Source organism: Ambystoma mexicanum, chromosome 3p (genome assembly GCF_040938575.1).
Source record: "Ambystoma mexicanum isolate Mex_15411 chromosome 3p, UKY_AmexF1_1, whole genome shotgun sequence".
NCBI classification, from domain to species: domain Eukaryota; kingdom Metazoa; phylum Chordata; class Amphibia; order Caudata; family Ambystomatidae; genus Ambystoma; species Ambystoma mexicanum.
Window position 1 is genome coordinate 820,695,924 of NC_090925.1, and position 27,889 is coordinate 820,723,812.

Sequence of the window (27,889 nt, forward strand, 5' to 3'; positions counted from 1 at the left end):
ACTGCATGATAGGAGGGTTTCCTGGACCATGTAAACTTAAGCATGTGAGCACACTAAAAGATTTAGCATATGTACTCGCAAAGAGGAGAACTGCTATGGGGTGGAAGGCATGCCATAGACCACGACTAGAAGCATGGTGGAAAGATTTACAGAAATGGGCTGAAGCAGAAACCACGGTATGGCAAGAAGCAAGCAATGTCGGGGGAGAGGAGGAAGCAGAGACCCTGATGTCCTGGAAACTACTAATAGCTGAGTTATTAGGGCCAACGCGAGACCCAACGGAAATCATGGAAGAGGAATCCCAATCACAAGGTGCAGAAACAGAACATGAGAGGAAGTAGGCTCGAAAGGGGGGAGGGAAAGGGAGAAGCGGTGGACATGATGAAGCGATGTATATTTAAGATGTCATTATATGCACTGCAAGTTTGGTTTGTATTGTTTGTTGGAGTAAATTAATAACATTATTTTAAAAAAAAAATGTAAAAAAGAATCTGTCTTACTGGCATTCAAGCAGAGATCATTGGCAGAGAACCATGACTGAATAGCAGTCAGGCAGTCTGGTATGAGGGAGGTGGAGGAGTAGGTAGGGGAAGGCAGCCTAAGAGCTGTGTTTCATCTGCGCAATACTGGAAATGAAGGGAGAAAGTGGAGATCAGGTGAGCCAGAGGGGCCAGGTGGATGTTGAAGAGGCATGGCGATAGAATAGAGCCCTGAGGGACGCGGGTTTACCCCAAAATACAGAGAAAAAAAAAGGTTGAATGCACGTTTACTGTGCATTCGACCTGGTATAATAAATCAAAGCCCATAATACCGAACAAGGGGAGCAGGCGATTCAGAGGTGTTTCCCGCTACCCTAGTTCGGTATTATGGGCTGCGGCGGCTGAGGGGGTATCTCCTGCATACATTAAATGGTCAGTGGGGGAAGAACTAATCAAAATCCCAAAAGCTCGAATTACAAAATGCGAACAAGTGGGCTTTGCAATTTTATAATTCAAGCTTTTGGAATTAGGTTTTATAACGTAGGTCCGAGGGACGCCACAGGTAGAGAGTGAGGTGGAGGAGAGAAAAGGACCCATTTGCACTTGGGAAGGTCTGTTTGAGAGGAAGGAGGTCAGCCACGCCAGTGCCCTGTCCTGGATACCTAGGGTATTATGGAGATGGTTTATGAGGATGCAGTGGTTGACTGTCAAAAGCAGAAGAAAGATTGAGGAGGATCAGGACAGAGGGAGAATTAGAATCCAGGTTAGAGAGTAGGTCTTCAGGAGCGTTCAGGAGAGCAGTTTCCGTGCCTCTGGCTGCCCTGAAGTCGGACTGGTGGTCATGGAGGCAGCCGGCCATTTCGGTGTGGAGGGTCAGTTGGGGGATGACCAGCTTCTCCATGAGAATGCCCAAAAAAGGGGTGATAGAGATAGGGCAATAGTTAGTTAGGTAAGGGGGAGGAGAGGAGGAGACTGCAGTAGGATTGGCAAGTTCCTTGCAGATTTTAAAGAGTTCAGCTTGTTATTTGTGGCTCCAGAGATGCAGGCTTGGACATCAGCCCTTTTCTTGGAGTAGATGGAGAGACGATATTACCTGTTTGTCCGAGTATGAGCTAGATGCCTGCCACTTCCGCTCTGCAGCTTTGCACTTGTGTTTCAAAGCAGCCATGTCGGAGTCATAGCAAGAATTGCATCTGGAGGAAGGCTTCATGCGGATCCTCATGATGGTGGCAAGGATGTCCAGGGTGTTATAGATGGAGGTTAGCAAGAACAGAGACAGAAGGAGAGTCTAATGAAGGGGGAGGAGGAGGGATGAAAGAAGAGACAAAAGCAGCAACAGACACGCTTCATCAGTCAAATAACGGAGAAGGAGACTGGCAGTGCGGGAACAGGCATCTGGGGAGGTCAAGGTGGGAAGAGAGGAGACTGTGGTCGGACCAGGAGAGAGGCGTAGTGAGAGGGTTGGAGAGAGGGATGTCTGTTGAAATGAGATCACCCAAGGTGTATCAGACAGAGTGGGTTTGGCCAGAGGGAAGGATAGTGATGGAAGGAGTGTCGCAGAGGTTGCGAAAATGAACAGTGGCTAAATCAGGAGAGTTGAGATGCATATTGAAGTCCCCAAGAAAGATACATTTAGGGGAGGAGGCAAGAAGAGAGGAGGACAGATCCGCCCATTCTGAGAGGAAGAGGGAGAACGGTCCGGGTGGTATGTATATGGTAGCGAGGGTAAGAGAGAAAGTAGGTGAGACAGACAGGAACCCACTCAAGGAAGATCAGAGCCACTCCACCACTGTACCGAAAGGGCCTGTGATTGGACTGAATCTTCTAGGGAGAAGAGTGTCAAAAGCAGTGATGGAGCTGGCCTTGAATCATGTCTCAGTGAGAACAAGGACATCAAGGTCAAGGTCTTCAAGGAGCTGACAGATGTCTGAGAAGTGTTTGATAGCAGAGCGAGAACTGACGGAAGCTAAGTGAAGCTGGTTGCCCACTACCTTAAATGATTTGTGAGTGGGGCCTTCAGGGTGCGGTGCCCCACTGAAGATATGGAGGCAGAGGAGAAGAGGGAAGGAGGGGTGGAAGGAGAGGGGGGAAATTGAAGGGAGAAGGAAGACATCTGTCATTAAGGGGAAGGTTGGGCTGAGAGCCATGGGCCATGATAGTGCCATTATGATAGACATTAATGGTGCATTTGGAAGATGCAAAGTGAGCCAAGAACACGTCCCATCTGGTTCCACCAGTAATGGGTGAGCAGGAGAAAGGGGAGAGCACAAAGAGCAGATGGGGGTCCATAGCTTACAAGAAACAGCAAAGAGAATGTTAGTGATAGTCTGTCTGGAGGAAGCATTGATGTAGGTGTCTGCAATGGACAGACCAGGGTTGGAACTCAGGAGTGCCTTTTTTTGTTTCTTCCTTCTTTGTGAGAGGGAGGATAGGAGATGGAGAAGCAGTTAGAGAAGACAGAAGAGACAGAGAGCACTATGGGGGCAGAGACAAGAGGTGAGTGGGGTGGGCCAGAGGCTCGCAGGGGCGAGGGTCAGAAACACTATGCAACGGTAAAATTACATCAGGCAGCCAAGCAGCCAGAAATCAGTGAGCATGCTGGACTTACCCATATTAATAGATCATTGACAAATTGGTAAGCACACCTAACTTTGAATTTAGCCAGAAAGCATTAAAAAGCAGTATAAAATGGTGAGGGCACAGTTGGAAACCGATATTAGCCAGAAAACACTCAAAACATTACAAAATGATGGGTGCACAGTTGGAAGCACACCTACAATCGATATGAGCCAGAAAACACTCAAAAGCAGTACAACATGGAGAGGGCACAGTTGGAAGAACATTTAAAATCAATATTAGCCAGAAAGCACTCACAATAGTACAAAATGATGGATGCACAGTGGGAAGCACACCTACAATCGATCTTCACCAGAAAGCACTCAAAAGCAGTACCAGCACATGTAGAAGTATGTTCCTAAACCCTGAGTGGGGGCCGATTATCTGTGTGACTCCTTATGCCCAGTTGCCCCAGCTTTCCAGGAAGGGGGGATCCATCAGGCACCTCCTTCTTTTCAACACCTACAATCATCTCTTAATCACTCTAAAGTAGACTACTGCGCCAGCATCCTGTTTGGTCTCCCCAACTATGCTTTGTGGCCTCTCGACAAGATCATTAACTTCACTACCAGGACTCTCTTTGAATTCCCTCACTTCACACCTACTTCCTCGTACCGTCACCAGGCTGGATGGCTGACGATGCAAAACAGGGCCAGATTTGAATGTCTTCTTCTGGTTCACAAATCTATCCACGCTATGGCACCACTGTATCTATCCTCCTCTATGCAACTCCAAAAGCCTTCTCGTAACTGCTCTGCCTTCTAGGCTACCCTTTAGGCTCCTTTCCCTCCCTCTGCCTCCTCTTGCTTCCAATACGTCTGTTAAATTGCTCCATTTGCATGGAATTCTCTTCCCCGGACAGGACATCGAAGAAACAATCCACACAGATTTGTTCAAAACCAAACCAAAAACCTACCTCGTCAGCTCTGAGTTACCCTCTTCCCCTACCACTCATCTTCCTGTTAGCTAACATTTTTTCCTCGCCTCTAACCTGCCTCTGTCCCTCACTTCCTCTGCCTCCACTTTAGCACTTCACCCATCATGGTCACATCCCAAGCACAGCTGGCCGTACCGCCTACCTGCACTTGAAAATGTCAAATGCTCATTGTCATTAATCTATGTATGTCCACTTATGTATTGTCCATGGTGACTGTTCCATTTACTCCCCTCCTCAACCTGGTCAGAATGTCCCTCAAAGTCACCCTATTGTATTGCACGTTCGTTTGTGATCAAAAGGGTATTGTTCCTTCTGCATCAATAAATAAATAAATTATGTCTATGGTAATGAGTCTGTAAGATTTGTTTAATTTAATTTGGCATTTTCTGCCGCCTTGTGGCATTGTGCAAAGAATCATTCAAATTTTAAAAAAACACAGCATAGGATTAACAAAACCGCAGCGTAATTGGGACGCGTGATAAAGAGTAAAAACAGCATATTTTAGACCAGTCACACATAATTCATGACAGACCATTTGTATTTTAGACAGAGGCTTGGTTTTGGGCATTGAGAACACTGGACATTTAGGGAGGTAAGGTTTTGAAGCAGCATGGAATTGTGGGATACATATCTTGTGAGGAAAAAGAGCATTGTATGGATTCAATGACGGGAAGCAGGAGTTGAAGAGTGTAACCTGAGAGAAAAGTTGGAATCCAGTACTTTCCATATTTTGATTGCTGTTTCATGCCAATGACTTTGTTACCATAGAATTGGCCTTTGCCAAGACAGGGTTCACAGCTGATCTATTTTCTGGAACAATCTGATGAGGGCTATTTGGCGAACATCACTGTCCCTTCCATTGCCTTTTTCTGTAGAACTATATTGGCCAAATTACTGCATTGTTGTTAGTAAACATACCCGGACTCCATTCTCTTAGATCTCAAATTCTTGTGCAACTGATGTGATAATTAATCAAACTATAGAATGAAAGCAATAGAATGCTCACAAGTTTGAATGAAAAAAACAAGAAAACACAACATTTCGAACTTGAAAATGGAAAATAAACCTCAAATCTAAAAAAAAAAAACATCTTGAAGCTGGATGAAATGGAAAAGTGGTGAAGCAGTCAAGGGCAGTATTGTAAGGATTCTGTAAAGGTAAGGGGGAGTATGAGCCCCATTTAAGAAGAAGATGGTGTACAAAACTGTAGAAAGGGTGGGGTATGGCAAAAAATAAAGGGTCTAAAGAGAAGCAATGACATGAGTTAATTTACCATTGAATTTTCGACTTCCAATATATTGTGTATACATAAAACGTGGCTGCAAAGAACATAGTCCCCCCCCACAAAATAAATCAAGTTTTGATGCATTTTGTTAGACTAACTGAAAATATTATGATGCAATGGAAAATGCATTAGCTTTTACAGTCCAGGAGACCTTAATCGGTTGGCAACAGGCAAACATCTGTATGTGATAGCTGTACTTTCAATTGAGATTCGACTTTTTCCATTCAAGATTTACACATCATATCTACGTTGAACATTTGCACATAGAATCATTGATTTGTACTTTCCTTCTTTTGTTGAAGAGACCCACGAGATTATCAGGGGTGCTGACACTGTCCTTGTGCCCCGCATCTGGCTCGTCTTCCTGACTGCTTGCGGTCTTCTGTCCCTCATTGCATTCTAAGTGTTGCCTGGTAGCATGAAGGGGGTAACCGTTTTCGGTGTGGCTTCATCTCAATCGCCATGATCTGCCATTCCATTGGTTTGGCAATGATGGCAAGGGGGTTTCAGTCACTCTCACTGAGGTGGTCTTTGCTGTAGGATCGACAGCTGAAATCTGTCTTAGCAACATACTGGTCTCAGCCCAGCATGCCTGCCACTGTTTGGCACTGGATCTCTGGTGTAGCCACCGGCTGAAAAGCTCTATTGTGGCACGCCTGAAACCTGGACTCCACAACTCTGCTTGTGAACAGAGCAGCATTTGCAAACTTTGTATGTCTTCTATCATAAGGACGAGATGTCAGGCTTGGCCGGGAGACGCTCACTGCCAGTCGGTCGGAGGATACTGAAGTATCTTTGTGGCCATAAAGGCTTTGCTTGCCTGGATGGGTAACCCTAAAAGAACTGGAGGACTGTAGAAGGAGTGGATCAGAGAGACTCATGGGCCTCTACCACACCATTATTTCCTTTCTCCCCAGTCCTTCCGAGTCAGTTTAAGAATATCATACCTGCGCTGCATAGAATGAGCTGCCTCCTATTTTAGATTTTTAAATACTGGATTCTTTCCTGTGAAAGTCACGGCATCTCCAATGACGCCACTGTCGGGACCCACAGATCTTTGAATGGCTTACCATAGTCAAGATAGCATTTGAAACTCATATTGTTGCCCAACCATAAAGAAAGGTTTCTGAAGTTGGTTCCTGTGGTATCGTAACCCCTCTCCCATGCCATCATGATCCTTTCCTTCAGTGAGTTTGTCCTAGGTTTGCTACAATTACAGCATTTTTGCATTGCCTTATATAGGAGCTGGGGGCAATCTGAGAGCTAGGGAGTAAAGTGGAATCCTATGCATACACCCGCTGTGGGCTTCCCCTATCGCCATCAAATCTTGGAGAATAGGTTTAGGCGGCAAAAGAACAGGAGCTCTGACAGTCATCAGTCCAAACGTCTGGGAGAAATCCTAGGATGCACCGACGATAGGGATTTTCCTCTTGCCACAACACTTTTTGATGGAGGTCATCAATGGGAGCCCTTGATCGTCTCCTTTCAAGTTTTGGTGACTCCACCTTGGACATAGTTTATCAGGTGCGAGTCTTCACTGATCCACATGTACTGCACCTGCCACAAGGTACAAAGCTTTTGGACCAAAGTTGAACAGACATGTGGGAAGGCGGGCGTAAACAGATTCAAATGGACCCTGAAAGAATGCCTATTAGGAACATTCCCCAGACCAAGCAAATACAAACATATTATAAGGCTAATGGACATGGCATGCATCCTTGCAAAGAGAGCGAAAGCGATGGCATGGGAATCACCCAGAGGACCGAGATATGAAGCTTGGATCAAGGAGATGGAGAGATGGACAGAGGCAAAAACTACCCCCTTCCCCATTTCCATTGAGCCCTATGGCAGCAAAAATGGGAATGGGGAAGGGCCAATGGTGAATGGGGAATTACCGCCCCGCCAACGTTGGAATGGGGCGGTAATTCCACCATTCACCATGGCGGAATCGGTAAGGTACCGGCGTCAACCATGGTGCTAATAGCGCCATGGTTAACGCCTGGGTCGTAATGAGGCCCATAAACTTCTCGGGAGATCACAAACCCCCATGAACTCACTAGCACGACAAAACACAACCGCACCACAAACCGGGCTAAGCATCCCAAGAGCCCCCTTCCAAATTAGAACTCTCAAACCTTGCAACATCACACCACCTTAACCAAAGGCGGCAAATAAGGAATCAGGAACCAATGTCAACACAAAGTAGCCAGAGGACAGTTACTGTTAATTGTTGTTCAATGTTTACATACCGTTAACTAAAGAATAGAATAGCGCATCATAATCACGCCTTATCATAACACATGTGATTCTGTAAACTTGTTAAAAAATGGCAATAAAATACTTAAAAAAAAAAATCAGGTGCGAGTCTTCATACCAGTAATAGCCGCAGAAGCGTAGATTATTATAGCTCTGTTCACTTCAGAAGGGTTCATTGGAAAGATAAAAGAGCAGGTTTGAGACAGTTCCTTGAAGTATACTGCCAACTCCCTCACGGCGGCGGATTTCTCCATTGGCCCACTTGATAAAAACAGCCCACCAAAACCCAAAGGTGAAGGATACCCTGACAATCATCAGTAAGCCAGGTCCCAGTGATGAACAGTATGTGAAGCATAAATTGAGAAATTAAGTCAGAAATGGATTAATGACGGCAGAGGGGGCATTAAGCAATGTTCACACTACCACAGACTGAGATTAATGTGTCAAGAATTCCGAAGATTGCATTTGGAGGGCAGAAGCAACTGACGAGGATTTAAGTGTGTGCTGTCATGATCATTAGCATACTTGATAAGACTTTTACAGGCTATTCAGTCATTCAGTCATTAACCTCCTCGATAGGTTCCATGCATCATCAACTTGGGTACCACCCAAGTCTTAAAAATTAAAATATGTGTAAGCTTACCCAATCACATATATTGGAAGACGTCTTTCTCGGCCTACCTGAAGTGGGCGATCTGCACAGCACGTCCAGCCGCATGAGTTTGGAGCAGGCTTGCAAACACTTGCATCTCCTTGATGGTCTCATCCAACTACAGGGGACAAAGGGCTCCATCAGCGAGTCCCCAAATAAAATAAAAGACATCATCTCACTGCATATTTGCATTGTGAACACAACAGAGCTTTCCTTCTCTCTTTTCCTCTTGCCTTTTCCATCACACCTATACCAGCTCTTTATTTACCTTCTCAGCTTTCTTCTCCCGGGCTGTGCTGGTGGCATTTGGGGGATCAAGGCCCTACAGTCCACCATCTCCCCTTCACCCTGTAGAGGTTTGTTTGAGAAACAGGCACCTACTTGGGTGTACGCTGTGCAGCAGATCTGTCTTTCACTCTCCTATTGTTCTCCTCTAATATTTCAGCCTGGCCAGTGTTTAAAAATCACAGAGGTTGCAGTCCCTCTTTATTCATACCCCGTGCCCGCCCCCCACCACCTACACCTTTGTTTTGGGAAAGCAGGGAGTGAAGACCAGCACAGTGACCTGGTACCGTTTAGAGATATCGACTCTAATTTACATTTTTGTGTTTGGAGGCATTGGTTCACCTTCATGAACTTGTACAATTGAAACTTCAGTGTTTAATTCATAAGCGTGCCTTCCTAGCTTTGTAATATTTAAACTTTAGTGCTTGACCACATTTGCAAAGTTGCGAATTTCAGTGTTAGTCATTTGCAGGCGCTGACTCACATTCATAGGCTTGTAGAATGTAACTGTCATTAACCCTAATTAGTACCCGGCGAGGGACAATGAGATTGTAACATGCAATCTGATTGGCCCCCGCCGGGGCGTTACCCAACCGGGAATCCCTCACCCAACAATGTTCCTTCCTTTCTGTCCCTAGCCTGGGGGGGTTGTGGCAGACACTCAGCCAATGAGGAGGCTCGGAATGGGGTAATCTCTGCTCCGAGCCAACACACGGCTGGAGGCTGCCATCTATCCCCGCTGGGGATTGAAGTAAGCGTTGTTCCCTCGCCCGCCCCCCAATCCAAAGAATCCCCTCCCTGCCCTGCAAACCCCACTTACCTTCTTTTTTGTCCTTTCCGGGAGTGGATGTGCTGGGAACACTTTGTCCCCAGCGCATCTACTCCCGATCCGCGACAGGTCGTCATGGAAAAGAAGGGACTACTTGTAGTCCCTTCTCCCTTTCCATGGTGGCCATTTTCTTGTTTACCTTTTTACATTCATTTGCAATGGCCGCCATTTTCTTTGTTTACCTTTTTACATTCATTTTCAATGGCCGCCATGGAAAGGGAAAACAGACTTAATTTTCCCTTCCCCGGTGGCCTTTATTTTACATTGATTTTTTTTCTGTTCTAAAACGCCAAGAGCGTTTTGGGAACAGAAAACAAATGCTCTTAGTACTCTGGTCTTACGAGCTGGGGTACTAATAGCAAGAGGCCCCACGCAGAGGGGAATTACCACTTGAGGTAATGCCCCAGGGCCTTCGTAAATGCCATCTCTTTGCTCAGGCCTGTAACTATGGGACCCAGGGCATTATGCCGCCCCTGCTCGGGCCTATTGCTTAAGTGATGATTCTGACTCAATCAGGTTGATCAGAATTCCTGAGGGGCTCGGCACACCTCATTGTTATTTTTTTTACTAACTTCTGGTTGGGTGACAGAGCTTCCTCCTTCAACTGAGGCATCTGCTGCAATCGAACCAGAAAGGGGCCTCCTTCATTTGCAGGAGAGCTCCCCTTCTTTTACCATGGGGGCCATGTTTCCAAACAGTTTTTATGTTGGGAAACATCTTGATGCTGTGAGCGTTCTGTGTTCTGAGCACAAACATCGGCCTCATAGTGAACTCAAGCACCCATGTCGAGTGCTCCGGGCATTATCAGCCATGGTTACAGGCTTTTCCTACATGTTAAATACCCTCTGTTAATTGTAAGCTCCCTCAGTTTGTGCAAGCCGTTATCTTGGAGTCTTTAACAGCTGGTTTAGACTAAATGTGTAGGTTTTGCTGCTATGGTGTTTGGAGGCATCAAATCCCACTCAAGAACTTGCAGAAACTAATCATTAGTGTCTGGAGGCCTTGACTCACCTACATGAACTTTGAGATGTTAAGAGTTTGGAGGCATCAGCCCACCTTAATACATTTGTAGAATGTATATATTGTGTTTGGAGTCATGACTCTCCCCCATAAAGCTGTAGAATGTACAGATTAGTGTTTGGGAGCATTGATTCACATTAATGAGTTTGTAGGATTAAAACATTAGTGTTTAGAGGTATCAACCCACTTCGATGAAGTTGCAGAACTTACATATTAGTGTTTGAAGGCCCCAACTACATTCATGAACTTGTAGAATCCAAACATCAGTTTGTGCAGGCTTCGACTCACCATCATGAATATGCAGAATTTAAACTTTAGTGTTTGGAAGCATTAACTCACTTTCATGAACTTGATTTACTTAAACTTAGTGTTGGACGGCATCGACTCACCTTAGAAAATATGTAGAATATATCCATTAGTGTTTGGAGGCAGTGACTTACTTTCACAAGTTTGTAGAATAAACAAATTGGTGTTTGGTGTTTGGAGGCATCCACTCATCTTCATTGATTTGCAAAATCTAACCTTTAGTGGTGAAAGATATTGACTCACATTCATTGAGTGGGTATGCAATAATCCCCACTTACATCTTGGCAATGAGGCTTAGAATTTGTAAGATCTGATTAACTACAATTATTTTCAGGCTCCACAGTTTAGTTCTTGTCATAAACCAACATTGTTACATTCTAAAATGTATTATGGGAATCACAGAATCTTTGCGACATCCATGAACTTGCAGACTTCAAAAATGAAGGTACTCTTCCTTTTCTTTGACCCACTTGGGTTTAGCCCCGATTTGCCTTCGTGCTGATTTCAGCCAGCTAGGCTATTCTGTTTTGCATAGTGTAACATGACAGGCAGCTTTAGGTAGCACTCTTAGGATTTTCTAGACTTTAGGTTATGCTTTGAGGTTATGCTTGACTGATCCTTATAAACAATGATATGCTCCAGGTCAGGTGCACGCATCCCTCAGGCTTGGTCTGGCCTACAAAGTAAAACCCTAACTGTCGGTCTAAGAGGCCAGTGGGGCCGGTTTTGTGGGCCAATGTTAGCTAATTTGATGACTGAGGGCACCGTATAGTTAGAAGTTGTGATCAATGTTATTGGGCCTACAGGATTTGGATGTAGACTTTTCCATAATTACTCCTCAGAACAGCCCTCAAGATACTATTCAAACTGTTGTGAAAGGTCACCAACCAACTTGTAAATGTGAGTCACTTTTCTTTTGGTGACCAGGCTTATTTTTGGCAGTCCAACCCTGGCTTCCTCCTATGAATTCATACACATTCACTGTAGCGCTCTGCCTTTCTTCTGTGCAATTTGCTGGTAATTAACAGTAGGGCCTGTAGCGAGAGAATCAGGTACTACTGCTAATATCCATTTAGCACTCTTTATCCTTTCTGATTTGATATTATACATTACTTATAACACGTTTAACCCCTTAAGTACCAAGGGCGAGGTATCTCGTTCTTGGGATTACCTCCCTGTTGCCAAGGACGAGATACCTCGTCCTTGGCACTTAAGGGGTTAATGAAACAGAAAATGTTAGAAGGCATTGAATGGCGAAATACCAAAATAACCAAAAAAGGCCTTGGCACTGGGGGAGAAAACCCATGGCAGTTAAATGGATCGAACCTGTGTTGCTTGTGTCGTCTTGCTTCCAAGGTGAGCTCATTGCCCTATCCTCCTGAGACAGGGAGCATCCAATTTGTGTCGAGCATCCAATTTTTAGTATTCAGAGTTACATCATCCCCAATTATCTTGGGTCACCTAGAAAACCAACTATACATGATTGGTTCAGTCCTCCCATATCATGAGTAGATGCTGGTGGATGTCTCATAAGATCAATCTTTTATGTTGGGATTTTTGCCTCCTTGTCTTTATCAGGGTTCCAGTTTATCTCTATTTTTTTTCTAGCGCAAGTCAACCTTTCGGCGCCATATGCCGCAGCACCATGCTTAGAAAATTGTTTGTGGTCCCATCTTTTCCGGCTTCATGTTTGGAAACCTGTCTTTCCGCGCCATCTTTTTGGCACGGTTTCAGTTTACCGGCACTGGCCTTCAGTTACGCGTTTATCTGTAGTGTATATTTGTTGTGTTGGTGTTCCGGCACCAGGTTTTTTAGCTGTGCAACTGTTGGTGCTGATCTTGGCTGCAACCTTGGATGCCAATATTGGGAGGTCCCTTTTACTTTATCACTTGTTTGCCGACAAAATGCTAGGGTCTTTTGCCTCGGACACAGAGGCGTAGCCAGGATAGGGCCTGAGTGGGCAAGTCCCACCCAAAAATCTATAAATGCCCACTCAGCAGCGCTGTGTGGACCTTTACTGATGTTAATGTCACTCTGGCGGGCCCAACTAATTTATCTCCAGGCCACGCTTGTTAGACAATCCTAGCTAAGCCTCTGCTCAGCCACCATCCCTTTCAGTCAGCCAAACGGACACCATTCTTTCCAGTGAGCTCCATGGAAATGAGGACCAACTGAATTTGAGGCTTAGGGTTTTCGTTAGATGATGTCAGAGATAAGTGTTTCAGTGGAGTCTCCCTCACCCACTGATTCCACTAAGATAACCTGCTTGGGCTATCTGCCTCCACAGCATATGCAGCCAAGCGTTCAATGCACCTGCTTTTTGAGCTTGAATCGTCGTGCACACAAGCGAGATCGGCATCAATTACATACACATTAGGTGTGATCGAGCCAAGGAAACCTTTAGTTGCACTGCGGGCAACACTGGAATGGTGTTCTCTCCATGGGAATAATGTATGTCCGTGGATTGGGCCCCAAATGCAATAATCATGATGTCAGTCATGCGCTGTAAAAAACACCCGCACCATTGCACCAACCGCACCCTAGCCCCACCCGCACCCTAGCATGGCGTGCAATGTTTATAAGAGACTGGGTCAGTTTCTGCCATGGTGACTTTCCATTCAGCAGTCAACGCCATGTTGTGAAGTCACCTCAGCGCTGCGGGAAAGTTCTAGCACACATGGTATTAGTGAACATTCTTTTCTGATTGGACTCCTGCAACCAGACCAGAGGCACAAAAAAGTTTGATAATGCAGTCCGCGCATGTAGGGTGACCAGATTTGCAAGGTAAAAAAAACCTGGACAGGGCCACTAATATAAACGTACGACTAACCTTTCCCAGTGGCTGTCAAGGCAATACGTTTCAATAGCAATTAGGGGGAAGGGGGTTTTGTGCCATGCATTATCTCCCCGCCCCTCTTCCTATTCCCAGTACTTATCTCTGAGGCCCCACCTCCATTCCAGGAACCCTGTTTCACCTTCTTTTCTTTGTAGGTATTTGTTTTGTTTGTTTGTCTTATTCATATTTATATAGCGCACAACAGCCCGAGGACATCGTGGCACTTGTTACAGTACAAAGCTTAGTTACTTAGTTACATTGTCATTAGCAATATATATACAGGTTGCAATATAGTTAAATAGTCATTAGCAGTATATATACAGGTTACAATATAGTTATATTACATTTGTGTTATATTACAATATACATGGCAGAAGTGGAGGAGGCAGTCCTCCACTTGCTAGTTGAGGAGAGTGGCCTTGAGGTTGTTGCGGAAGACACAGATGGAAGTTTCAGCTCTAAGGGTGGCAGGGAGTGAGTTCCAGAGTTTCAGTGCAATATAGGAGAAGCCTAGACCTCCCGCTGTGGCTCTCTTTATGCGTGGTATGTGTAGCTGGTTGGTGTACTGAGCTCTGGTGGGGCGAGTGGATGCAGTCCTTGATATTGCTTCAGATAGGTATGCTGGAGCGGTTTTGTTGATGCACCTGTGAGTGATGGTGAGGATTTTCAGGGTAATACGGTCTTTGACCTGGAGCCACCGTGCTTCACGTCTGGCGTGGGATATATGGTCTCTTCTAGGAATGCTCATGGCGGCTCTGAGGGCATTGTTTTGTGTGCTTTGCAGTCTGTGAATGTTTTTGGCGGAGGTGCCAGCTAGAAGGGTGTTGCAATAATTGAGTTTGGCTCGTATAGTTGCTCTAGCTATGGCCAAGCGGTTGGGAGTGGATAAGTAGGGTTTAATGGCATTGATGAGTTTGGTGCTGAACGCTGATGCAGAGGCTATGGCGCTGACTTGTTTGTTCATCGATAGATTTGCATCAATGTGAACACCTAGAGTCTTGACAGAGAATGATACGGAGATGGTTGAGTTGTCTATGTTGAAGTTGTTGTATTGGGGGCTTAGTTTCGATAATGTGTTTGTCTGGCCCAGGATGAGAATTTCAGTCTTCTCCCCGTAAAGACAGAGGCCATTGATTGCTATCCAAGCTTGGATAGTGGCATAGATGTTGTGAAGGGCCGTGGCGTCTTGGTGATAGAGTCCAGATAGGGGTAAAAGTACTTGAGTGTCGTCTGCATAGTTTGTATATGCAACACCCATGGAGTGAAGTAGCTCAAAGAGGGGTTTTGTGAAGAGGTTATAGAGGGTGGGGGCTGTACATGATCCTTTGGGGACACCGCAGTTTATAGTGGTAGGATCTGCGTTAGCTGTGTCAGAGTAGACCTTCATGGCTCTTCCTTCAAGGAAGGAAGTGATCCAGGATGCTGCTTGATTAGAGAAATGGGTTGCATGGATGAGGTGGGTGATGAGTGTTTGGTGATCTACCAGGTCAAAAGCAGCTGCTAGATCGAGGAGGAGGAGCAAGGCAGGTTTGCCTTTGTCCATGATCTGTGAGATTTGATTTCTTAGGTCTAATAAGGCAGATTTTGTTCCATGCCCGACACGGAAGCCAGATTGTCTTTTGCCTAGTATGGAGTTAGCTTCTATGTATGATTGGATCTGGATGTGAGCTGCTTTGTCCAGGATTTTTAGGAGGAACGGGACGGTCGTTATCGGTCTGTAGTTGTTGGGTTGCGCTGGGTCAAGTGTGGCCTTTTTTAGAAGTGGCCGCACCCAGGCTTCCTTGAGATTGTTTGGGACATTTCCTGTTTGGAAAGATGCGTTAATGAAGGCAGTAATCAGGGGTGCTAGGTCATTAGCGCATTCCTTGATGATTTTTGGAGGGCAAATGTCTGCTTTGCAGAGAGATGGTTTGAGGTTTTTGATGAGATTAAGGACCTCAGGTTCAGTGACGTTTCAGAAGGAGAATTGAGCGTGATTGAGATTACTACACTTGTCTTGTGTAGGGCGGTTTGTTTTTTGGTTTGGGAGGGCTTTGCAGTGGTTTTGGATTTTGTTCTGGAGGAGTTTTATTTTGTTGAGCATGGCGGACTGAATGCTGGCACACCAGGCTTTGTCTTTAGTTATCTCGTCAACGGTAGCCGGAGGAGTGACTAATTCATTAAAGATTGCGAATAGTTCTTTAGCTTGGGAGTTGGCCTTTGAGATCCTAACATTGAAGGAGTTGGATTTTGCTGCTAAAATGGCTTTTTTATATTGGAGGGCTATTTGTTTGAAGAGGCTCTTATTTAGATCACTCAGATCCGTTTGCCAGTTTTTAAGCAACTTGCGCTTTTGAGCTCGGAGGGTTTGGAGTTCTTCCGAGAACCAAGAGTTGCAATGAAATGATTTTTTTTCCTTCTTGCTTTCAAGTGGGGTTATAGAGTTTATGGCATTGGTGAGAGTATCATTGAAGATAGCTGATAGTATATTTGGGTCCTGATAGAAAGGTGGTGCTAGGCAGGGGCTTTTAAGGTGGGGACGCAAGTTGTCTGCGTTGAGTTTTTTAGAACTTCTTATTGTGGCAGGTGGTGCGTGGGGGAGAGTCTTAGGTTTAGGGTTTGTGGGGATGAGGAATTCGATGCCTGTGTGATCCGTCCAAGGAAGGGTGGTGTTTGAGGTAATGTTGGATGCACAGTTGTGATCCAGTCAAGGGTGCGGCCTTTGGAGTGAGTAGGGGTGAGGACTCTTTGGGAGAAACCTAAGTCTGCGAGTTCTTTAGCTAGGGTTGCGGCGGTTTATCCTTAGGATCATTGTATCCTAAATTTAAGTCTCCTAATAGAAGGATTTTGGAGGACTTTTTAATGTTATTGCTGAGTCGATGGGAGAGGTGCTCTTGGAAGTCAGCTGGGAGTCCGGGAGGTCTCTATAGGATGTGGATGTTTATTAGATTATTGGGGGAGAGCGCAAGCTTGGCTGATAGGATATCAGCATTACCACCCCATGTACTATGGTCTGCTAATCTGATGGATAGTGAGTCTTTGTGGATAAGGGCGACTCCCCCTCCAATCTTATCACATCTATCTTGCTTAAGGATGGTGTAGCCTGTGGGTAGGGGTAGTGCGATGGCTGGGCAGGAGGCATCATTGAGCCAGGATTCGGTGATGCAAAGTAAGTCCAGATTAAGTGTGGATAGTAGATTATTTATCTCGAGGGCATGTGCAGGTAGGGAGCGTACGTTCAGTAGTGCACATTTAAGAGGTGGGTGTTGTGTGCCTTTGATGTTTTTGTTTGTACTAGTATGGGGTGAAGTGTGCTTGTTGTGGTGTGTGGTAGTGAGGAGCTTAATGTGAAGTAGTGTAGAGGCATGTTGGGGTGGTGGGGGGAGAGGGGCAGTGCCTACGCTCATTTTAGCATGGGGTAGTGGTGCAGTGCGGGTGCCTAATCTGGTGTTTCTAGTTGTGATGGGTGTGGGTGAGAAAAGTAAATACCTAGGAAGTGATAGATTTCTGAGATTGCTGAGTCTGGTGGCTAGGCTAGGTGGCTGAGACTGTGTGATGTTGTAGTCTGGTGCTGCGGCATGTGAATTTAGTGTCGGGCGCTGGGTGAGGTGTGCTGGGAATATGTGGGGAGGCGTAGAGGCCATTATAGTGAGGGCTATAAGGATGGCTGTTAGGCTGGCTGAGCGGAGTGTGGCAGGGAGAGTGCGGGAGAGTGAAACTATGCTATGATTGGGAGGTGCATTCTTGGGCATCATGATCGTGGAGAGTGGCTGTGTGTGTGTGTGTGCAGCTGGTGTGTGCTGCTGGTATGTGACAGAAATGACAGGGGGATCGTGCGACTAGTGCTAGGTAGTTCAGAAGCAGGGCATAATAGGTGGCAGTTGAACAAAATACAATGCCTAAATTCGATTTTCTAAGTGGGGCAGGCAGAGGCTAAATGGTGGCAGGGCATAATAGGTAGCAGTTCAACAAAATACAATGCCTAAATACAATTTAGGTATATAATACCTCCAGTGCCAGATTATCCATTTAATCCAGCACTGAATACCTCCCACATACCCATGAACACCATTTAAAATTGTCCGTTCCTCCGGCCAGGTTCCTTCTTTCTTGTGTGGGGCACTGGGGAGCTCCATCTGCTGGCCTCCTGGAGGGTTTCTCGTGGGGTGTCGGTTCCTGTCCTGTGGGGGCACCCTCCTAGTTTTTCATGCGGGGCTGGAGCTCCAATCGAGCACTACGCGCTTCGGTCCTCCTGTTTTACCACTCGGGTCCCCTGCAGGAGCCTGTTGTCTGATGTGGTTGCACTGTGTGCCCCGGTTCCGCTGGTGCGGGGCTTCCAGGTGAGATGGGGTTGTTAGGCAGAATCACCTGCAGTACCCTTTGGAACACTACAGGTAATTAGGACTACACGTGTAAGGAACAAGTTACTTACCTGTAACTGTTGTTCTCCAGCATGGGTCTGGCATGGATTCACATGCTCATGAATATTCCCCGTCGTCAGGCTGGGAATCCTCGCTAAAGAAAAAATCAGTATCAGTTTCGTTTCTGATCTGTCTTTCGTAGTAGTAACCAATCACTGATCTCTGCGTCATACTGACCACAGCCAATGACTGCCCTCTACCTAAGCCCCAACTCTGGCAGCCATCTTCAGATTTGGTAGCACGTGAAGAGGCAGTATGACCAAGTGAAGAGCCGCAGAGGGGTAGGCGGGAGGGTTCGCATGTGAATCCATGGCAGACCCATGCTGGAGAACAACAGCTACAGGTAAGTAACTTGTTCCTTCTTCAGCATGGGGTCTGGCATGGATTCACATGCTCATGAATATAAGAATAAATAGCAGTACACACATGCACAACCACGGGGGGTGGCAAAAGGCTCAACATTAAGCAATACATACAAAAAACTCAACATTAAGCATCTCTTACCTCCTCACCAGGCTCACCTTAGGCGAACAGGTTGCGCAGCAATGCTTGGTCGACCCTGGACTCCTCCCTGGAATCCCGATCGACGCAGTAGAATCTCGTGAAGGTGTGCGTCGACCTCCACATAGCAGCCCTGCAGATGTCCAGCAGGGGCACACCAGATAAGAACGCCGTAGTAGCAGCGATCGCTCTGGTCGAATGGGCTCTCGGACGGCCTGGCAGCGGTCGGTTAGCCAACCGGTGGCAGTGCATGATGCAGCCAGAGAGCCATCTGGAAATAAAAGACTTCGAGAGAGCCTTCCCTTGATTCACAGGTCCAAAGTTCACGAACAGCTGTGATGTCCTCCGGAAACTCTTCGTGCGGTCCACGTAGAACTTCAGCGCTCTAGCCACATCCAGGGAGTGCAAAGTCCTCTCGGCCGGCGACGAAGGAGACGGGAAGAAAACAGGTAACACCAAGGGCTCGTTAAGATGGGAGTCCGACGGCACCTTGGGCATAAAGGAGGGGTGCGTCCTAAGCACCACCCTCGAGGCATGGAAAGTCAAGTACGGTGCTTTGCAGGATAGGGCCTGGATCTCTCCCACTCGTCGTGCGGAGGTAATGGCCACCAGGAATGCAGTCTTCCACGACACAAACTTCATTGGTGCGGAGTGCATCGGCTCGAATGGGGGCCCCATGAGCCTGGTCAGCACCACGTTAAGTTCCCACGCCGGGGCCGGGGCCTTCACCGGCGGGAACGACCGGAACAGTCCTTTCATAAACTCTCTTACCAGTCGATGGGACCACAGGGACGTCCGTCCTGTGGTTCTGGTATATCTGGAGATCGCCGCCAGATGAATCTTAATGGAGGCATGGGCTAGCCCAGCCTTTGCCAGCTATAGCATGTACGGCAGCACTTGAGGGGCCGTAATCCGTAGGGGGTTGATCTTCTGTGCTCGGCACCAGATAGAGAACCTCTTCCACTTATGACCGTAGCATTTTAGAGTCGAGGACGCCCTGGCCTTTGCAAGAACCTCTCTGCAATCGGCCGGTATATCGTAGCCTCCAAACTCTAGCGCTGCAGGAGCCAAGCCTGCAGGTTCAGCGACGCCGGGTCATGGTGGAAGATGGCGCCTCCTTCTCTGGAGAGAAGGTCCGCGTCCACCGACAGCTTAATGGGAGGGGACGTTGACAAGTCCAGAAGGTCCGGGAACCAGATCTGCCTCGGCCACGCCGGTGCGACGAGGATCATCCTGCACCGGGACCTCTTGAGCTGGCTGATGAGTCGAAGCAGCAACGGCAACGGAGGGAACGCATACAGGTATAGGCCGTCCCAGGGGAATGAGAACGCATCGCCCATGCTTCTCGGCTGGGGAAACCTGCTGGCGAACCTCTTGCACTTCGAGTTCGTCGCTGTTGCGAACAGGTCGATTTGGGGTTTGCCCCATCGTCGGAAGAGTTGATCCACCTGATCCTGGCGCAGTTCCCACTCGTGACACGCGCGCAGCTCCCCGCTGAGCGAGTCGGCGGTGGTGTTGCTTTCTCCTGCCAGGTGGAAGGGAACCAGGAACATCCCCTGGGCGACCGCCCAGTGCCACAGATCCTGTGCCTCCTTGGATAGGCCCTTGAGCGATGGGAGGAACGATTTGAGAGCCCAGAACACGGCTCGGAGTTCCAGGACGTTGATGTGCAGGAGCCTCTCCTCCGGGAGCCAGAGGCCTCTTGCGTGGAGATCTCCGGTGTGGGCGCCCCAACCTTCCAGGGAGGCGTTCGTCGTCACCGTCTCCTGGTACGCCGGCGTCTGAAAGTCCTTGCCCGCCGTGAGGTGCGCTCGAACGCCCCACCACTGAATCGCCCGCCGGAACACCTCGTTGAGGGGGACCCTGTCTTCGAAGGTGCCCATCGTCTGCATCCAACAGGCGTCGAGAAATTCTTGAAGAGGGCGCATCCGTAGTCTGCAGAGGCGCACCAGGTAGATGCAGGAGGACATCATCCCCAGGAGGGACTTGATGGACTTCACCCTGGCCACGTCCGTGGCTAGCAGGCGCTGCACTTTGCCTAGAATGGTCTTCGTCCGTTCTTCCGACGGGGCCGCCAGGCGCCTCACTGTATCGAGCTTCGCTCCCAGAAACAGGGCCACCTGCGACGGCACCAGGTGGGACTTTGGGTAGTTTATGGCGAATCCCAGGTCTTTAAGTAGCTGGACGGTCCTCGCAGTGTGTTCGACGGCGAGTTCCCTCGTCCTTGAGCGGATGAGCCAGTCGTCCAGGTAGGGGTAGACGTGAATCCCCTGCAGGCGCAGCCGCGCTGCCCCTGGTGCTAGGCACTTGGTAAAGACCCTGGGGGCCGACTTCAATTCGAACGGCAGTGCTCTGAATTGGTAGTGGCGTCCCTGGACGACGAACCTGAGGATCTTTCGGTGACTTTTGAGGATGGGAACGTGGAAGTATGCATCCTCCAGGTCCAATGACGATAGAAAGTCGCCTTCCTCCAGCTGTCCCAGTACGTGCTGTAGGGTGACCATCCTGAACTTTTGTGATCTGATGTATTTGTTCAAACGACGAAGGTCCAGGATGGGGCGCCAGCCGCCCGTCTTCTTCCTGACGAGGAAGTACCTTGAGTACACCCCGGAGCCCCGGAGCCTCTTCGGGACAAGCTCGATGGCGCCTTTCCTGAGCATCGCCCGTACTTCCAACAGCAGTTGCGGGACGTGATTTTCCTTCCTGGCCACAGGTGGAACGTGAGGGCACTTCTTCAGGAATTCGATAGAGTGTCCTCTTGCCAGGGTATCCAGCACCCAACGGTCGGTGGAGATGGACTTCCACACGCCGACGAAATTCGTCATCCGGTCTCCCACCGGGGTGCTTCGGTGGGGGCCCGAGACCACGGCCGGTTCAGTCCTGCTTGGAGGTGGTGGCCTTGCCGCCCTGGCCACCTTGCCGATGGCGGCGAGGCACTCCCTGCTTGCCGTGACCCCTGTAGGCCTCCTGAGACGAGGAGCGTGCCGGTTGCCACCGTTATGGCGTGGTCCGACGCCACCTCGCCCTCTTGCAGTATTTCCAGGGCCTCGGACCTCTTGTCGTCCGGCAGGAAGTCCAATATGGGGGCCAGCTTAAACCAGAGCTCCCTGTCGTAACGGGCCACGATCGCCAGGGCGTTGGCCGCTTTGATCGTCATCGCCGCCGACGAAATGACCCGCCGTCCCATGGCGTCCAACTTCTTTCCCTCGCCGTCCGGCGGGGAATTCGACGTCGAGGCTCCTGACCCCGCCACTTTCTTCTTCGCCGCCACCGAGACGACCGAGTCTGGCGTTGGCTGGGCCCTAAGGCACAGGGGAGCGGTTTCGTGGACCCGGTACTTCTTCTCGTACCGGTCCCGTTTGGCTGGTGCCGTGGAGGGGTTTTTGAGAACCGACAGGCCCTCCTCCCAGATGTCATCGATTAGAGGCACCGCGATGACAGTCTTCCTCTTGGCCTCCCGGCGCTGATAGAGGAAACCTTCCTTTTTCTGCTCCTCCGGGCAGAGCTGGAACAATTCGGACGCCCTGGCGATCATGGCGTGGAATGAGCCAATCTCGTCGGGCGGCGAGGCCCGGGAGACGGGAGACCCGTTCCGTCGCCGTCGCTCTCAGAACCCGTCGTCGAGCCCAACGCACCGTCATCTCCCGACTCGTGGGAGGATGAGGAGGGAACTGTAGGCCTTACGGGGGCGAGCGGAGGAGAGGGTTGGGTCCTCCGTCGTTTGTTCTGAGGACTTCCCGACGGGCCAGGCTGCGGGTCCTCCGGCCTGGGCCGTGGGAACCTCATCCTTATCTCAGAGCATAAGGACTGGATCGCAGACAAAATGGCCGCCGAGCCATCCTGAGGCCTAGGTTCCGGCCGCGCCGGAAGTGAAGGTTGCTCTTCCTCGCCATCGTCGTCTTCCTCGGTTATCTCCCGAGGATCTTCCTTACGGGATCGAACCTTCTCGAATTGGACTTCGAGGTTCCTCACGGCCTCGGTCAGTTCCTCCTCCGAGGCTGACTCCGAGCTCGAGGAGGCTACCGTGCCCCCCCTCGCTTCTTCCATCATGGCGGCCACGACGATGGGCTGAAAAGAGGATTCCCTCCTTGGCGGCAGGGAAACTCTAGTCCCGGAGGCAGTCTCCACTGGCGGGGTCTCTGCCGGCTTGGCCAGAGTCGCCGCGATCGCCTCGATAGAGGCCTTTGCCTGCTGGGTAGGGGCCTTCACCACCTTAGGTGCGTCCCGGGCCTTCTCCTTCGGGGAGGGACGACGCCTCGCTCCCCCTCTTCCGAGATCGGACGGGGCTTCTCCCGAAGCTTACCCGGGGTCTCGGACTTCCTCTTCCCCGAACCGGAGCGCTGGCTCGTGGTTGACGGTGCCGGGGAAGGTGCGCCCTGCCTGGCGACCGAAGAGCCCAACCTTTCGGCGCTCCCGGAGTCAGCGGTCTCGCGGCGCATGGCCTGGTGTTGGGCCCCCGTCGCCGGGGCGCCCGCACAGGACTTAGAAGCCCGTTCGGACCTTTTCTTCTTCTTCTCACCCGTTGAGCCCTTCTCCAACCAGCTGGCGAGACGGGATCGACGGTCCCTCATGGTCCGCTCGGACAAGTTCTTGCAGAACTGGCAGTCCTTCTCTACATGAGTCTTGTCCCCATGAAGACAGTAGAGGCATCGCGAATGTTCGTCTTCCTTAAACACATTCTGCAGCCCGCATCCAGGGCAGCTGCGAAACAGCTTGGGTCCGGGCGACAAACTCGCATCCTGGGCCATCTTGAAGTAGGCCGCAAATCTTCTGGAATCCTCCAATAAGTTGATTCGACGAAATCTTCACCCTTGAGGGGCGTAGGAAAATCCCGCAACGCTGGAGCTTGATGCTCGATTAACCGAAAAAATGTGAAAATTCACCTGAAAAAAGAGCGAAACACGCAGTAAAAGCTCGAGAGCTAAGCACGAGGACTCCCACACTTGAACGTGGGGTAAAAATCTGAAGATGGCTGTCAGAGGCGGGGCTTAGGTAGAGGGCAGTCATTGGCTGTGGTCAGTATGATGTAGAGATCAGTGATTGGTTACTACTATGAAAGACAGATCAGAAACGAAACTGATACTGATTTTTTCTTTACCGAGGATTCCCAGCCTGACGACGGGGAATATTCAGGAGCATGTGAATCCATGCCAGACCCCATGCTGGAGAAGCACAATTTCACCTTTGGTACAAGCCTGTACTACATAGTAAAGTGGTAGCGATGGCTGAGCAGCCAGACTTATCTCAAGAGTTTAAGTGAGCAGTAGAGCAAGTTACACAAAGGACCAACCAATACAGTGATTCAAGTAAACACTTACTCAGGGTTTCTTGGTAAAAGAATATACATTTATTTACTCAATCATTCATAAAACATTACACTAGCGCACGCAGCTCAATATCACACACTAATACACCACAAAAATCCAACCGGTAAGTAATTGAACAAGTTTAGCTCAAAAATGAATTGTGAGCAAAACAGCACTTCAGATACTTAAGAAGGGAGGGAAAAGACAAGGTTATAAGAATAGACAGCCCAAATACATTCATAGGCAGGGCAAAGGGGTTCAGTTAAATACAACCAGCAATTCTTCTCAATAGGCCTGGGCCAAAGTCAATGGTTCAGAGTCTCTTGTATAGGATAGCACAGTTCTGGTATGTAACGGTTAAGTCTTTGCCACTGATTTTTAAAGGATTTGGCTAGGCGAAAAGTTTGACGAATGTTTAGGGAAGGACAAGCCTTCATAGCTGAGGAAAGTTTCACACACTTTCTTGATGACCGAAAAGATTTCCAGACCACATTTGCATAGTACCTTTTTAAATGAAGAAAGCTGTAGCTGAGGCAGTTGTTCCTGGCAGTTCGAGCAGATCTCGCTGTTCCTGAGCGTCAGTCGTGGGAACAAGAAGGAAGACATCGGGAGGTTCCTGCACTGCCGAGGGAAGAGGCTAAAAGCTGTAGCAAGACGTCGGTTTAAGGTGTGAGTGAATTAAAGTCCCCCTGGTTTCCTTTCCTCTGGCTATCCGGTTTTCAACAGCACTCTGAAGAAAATTCTACCAGAATAGGATGGTGTCCAGGTGGCTTGCGAGTTGGTTGTTCCCACCAAACTCAAGGGAAGAAGTTAACCTTGAAGGGCTTCTCTTTCGTCAGAGTTTCAGGCAATTCGGACCTGCAGCAGGGCTTCACCGGTTTTCCAGGAGTTGCAGCAGTCCTCTTCCTTCCTCTCCTCTTCGGTTCTTTCGTTCCAGTGGTCGACTCTGCTTTCCAAGTCCCAGAGATCTGCTTTTAAACATTCCCCCCCCCATTCATTCAGCCTGGCTGTCTCTCACACATCAGGGTGGCTGTCCTTGCCAGACAGCCAGCCGGCCAATCACAACAGAGTGCATTCAGGTTTCCTATGAGACTAAGCACATGGAGTTTCGGGCACCTCCCTCACATCCTGTCCACCCCAGACACTGTGGCACCAGAGGAGGGCTTCAGCACAGAAGCCCGCCAAAGGGCACGAACAAAGGGACCAAACCTGGTTTGGTGTGCAGAGACAAACATAAGAAGGACTTTTCCTAAAAGAAATGGAGAAAAAAGATGACCGGAGTCTGTTTTTACAGATAGGTCTGGGGCGCCATATTGAAAAACATGGCTACCCCTGATTTTGAGCTACCATTGTTAGCGGTCGCGAAAAATCACAGTAGTTGATCTAAACCACTGCCACCACCATTTAAAATAGGAAAAGGTACCATTTTACTGTTACATGAGTGTTTTGACTCAGGGGAAGCTAAGCAACCCCTCCAGCAATCTATAGTAAGTTAGGGTGTGCTGGGTCAGTACATTTAAAGGGACTAGTAAAGTCAATTTAACTTTACATGCCCTGGGAGACAGTAGTCAGTCTCAGGGAAGGTATTCAAACCTTGGGGAGTCTGAAAGACACCCCTGTGCCACTGCACTGAAGGTGCTGTGTGACACACAGAAACAGATGATGCCACTGAACTTGTTTTAAAAATCCATAACCAAAGAACACAAAAGTAAAACACATTGAAAATGAAAAGTTCAAAGCACCAAAATATAGCAAAAGATCTGAAGGGCTCTAAGGTAGAGGGAAGTTAGCACTTGTGTGAGAAATCTCCCTAACAGTGGTTGCACCACCCCCCCAGGGTGTGGTGGGCCTGCTCAGGCCTATACAGGTTCTCGGGTAGGTCGCTGGGTCCGTGCTGCCCCCTGCTCTGCCTCTTCATGGATCTAGGATGTCCTCTGCTGTTGGAGTGGGTGGCTACACTGTTCTTTGGTGCCGGCTGCAGCTGCTGCCCCTCCCGGTGTCCGGCTCCGGTGGGTGGGGTGGGCGCCGGCTGGTGGCATGGTAGCAGAATAATTAATTTGTGCTCCGCTGTGCTCCGCAATCCGACACCATAATGCTCTCCTCAGGCCACACATTTCACACGTGCCCACACCACTGGGAATCTGGCGACAGCCTATGCTCGACCTCAGGATCCCATGCCTCCTCCCTCCTGATGCCCTATAGAACCGGATTTTGCTTACTGCTCCTTGCTGTCATTAGCAGCAGATCCAAGCGAGTGGTGTTTCGCGTTTTCCACTGTTCACACTTCCCGGATGCACTGTAGAGCCTATGTCGGCTGGGTTACCTATCCCTGGACTTGTCCTGGGTGGTTTCAAAGGTTGGTTCCCTCCTGAGATGGCGTCCAGGGGTGTTCCTTCAGGGGGTTGTCGGGGCTGCTGCTTGAACCCCTTATCGGGTTTTGTGGGCTCACATTTGTGACCCCTGGGATGGGTCTGTGGGCTGGTGCTGTTTGTTCGGGGGGGCTGGTGTGGTGTTGTTGGTGTTGCTGCACTTTCTGTGGGACCTCTCACTGTTGTGTTTGCTTTGGTATACCTCAGAGGTAAGTACTGGGACGAGGAATAGGGACGTGGATGATTACTTACTAGTAATCTTCATTACTCCTACTCTTCCTTGTCACAATACTAACGACCCTCCTTCCTGCAGGAAGGGGTACATGCTCCGGCTTGGATATTGTTAACTGGTGTTCATGGGTATGTTGGAGGTATTATACCTATGAAGAAAAAAAAGTGAAAAGGGGTTCATGGAATGGAGGCAGGGCCTCACAGGTAAGGACTGCGACGAGGAAGTGTAGGACTAGGAGTAATGAAGATTACTGATAGGTAATCATAGCATTTGCCATACTAATACAAAAACACAATTGAGCTTGTACTTGGATTTGATATTGCAGGCATGTTTGAATGAGTTTCCAAAGCTGCCTCTGTGCTGCAATTGAAGTGTTAATGTTAATGTTGAAGGTTTTTATACCGCGCACTGATGCCACTTGTGTGGTCTCCAGGCGCTCAGGCTGTTAGGGTTACATTACTTATAATATGTAATTATTCTATCACAAACTACTACTCTCTTAATTAGTAAAACGCAGCATTTCTTCTGTGCGAGATTGTACATTCCTGCCTAGCGGAACGAGTGAATTTTCAAATTAAAAATACTTTTGAGAAAGGGGACAGAGTACCCAATTCCGGGACCTCTGGTCACCCTAGGTATGTCGCATGTGGGACTCTGCATGGGGAGGAGAGGGATAGAGTGGCCGGCATGCTCCTGTCGAGGCAAGGCTTACTTTTACGTTGAAAGTAAACTTGTAAGTGAGTTGCAACCACTAGATTGCAGAATATGCAAAGCAACACACACTTTCCATGTTGAGAGAACCTCATTGTAGAGAATGTCTATTCCCAAGGAATCCTCTGCAAAACATGGCACATTCCTAGTGTCCTAACTGGGTGTTAATTAGCTTTAATTCTGTTGAAGCACTATATTTAACAGAGGATACAATACGGTTTAATATACAGTCACCCTCAACTCAGTGAGCTTCTTTCTCCCCCTAGCAAGGTGGCGCACAACAAAATGCTTTACAGGTTAAAATCCATGATTTTCAAAATTCCCACGCTACGGATTGGCCAGCTCTCTCCCTCCCCCTCCCCCTATACTCCCACTGCTTGCGAATAGGACAAGTAGTTAGGGGGTGTAAATGATGGAGGCTGAGGGAGGAGAAACATTCATCATCCCAAAATGACAAGTGGGTTTAACTTCTTCAGAGTCATTAAAATCTAACAATATGGCAGCTACCCTAATTCTTCAGATAATTGCCGGCACATATATATTTTTGAGTTCTATATTTTATGGCGATTTGAAAAATACTAATCATAACTCGGCACGCCCTTCCTGGGCGGAGCTACTGTTTTTGCGATTTGCTCCTGAGCCGAAACAGTCACAAATCTACTGCTTCTTGATTCAAACCTTATTTCCATAACCTATCATCACAACAACTTTCTATTCCCTCGGAATTATGAGAAGATTGGAATCATAATTTTTCTCATAACTCAATTTGTATCCATCACGCAAAATGTGTTTTTACATGGTCATGACTGGCTTTTTATCCCCTTTAATCTGAGTCTGTGGTGAGCTCATGGGGACATACGATTCTCGGT

General features: G+C 48.4%; 1 protein-coding gene across 2 annotated transcripts in view; it reads right to left on the reverse strand.

Annotated features, from left to right (window-relative positions):
• The window catches only part of LOC138580945 (putative DBH-like monooxygenase protein 2), a 651,459-nt gene that overhangs the window by 262,452 nt on the left and 361,118 nt on the right, over positions 1–27,889 (reverse strand). For both annotated transcript variants that reach the window (XM_069651883.1, XM_069651884.1), the window contains one exon: positions 8,255–8,343. In XM_069651883.1, coding sequence (XP_069507984.1) covers positions 8,255–8,343 — 89 coding nt within the window. The remainder of the gene's footprint in view (positions 1–8,254; positions 8,344–27,889) is intronic.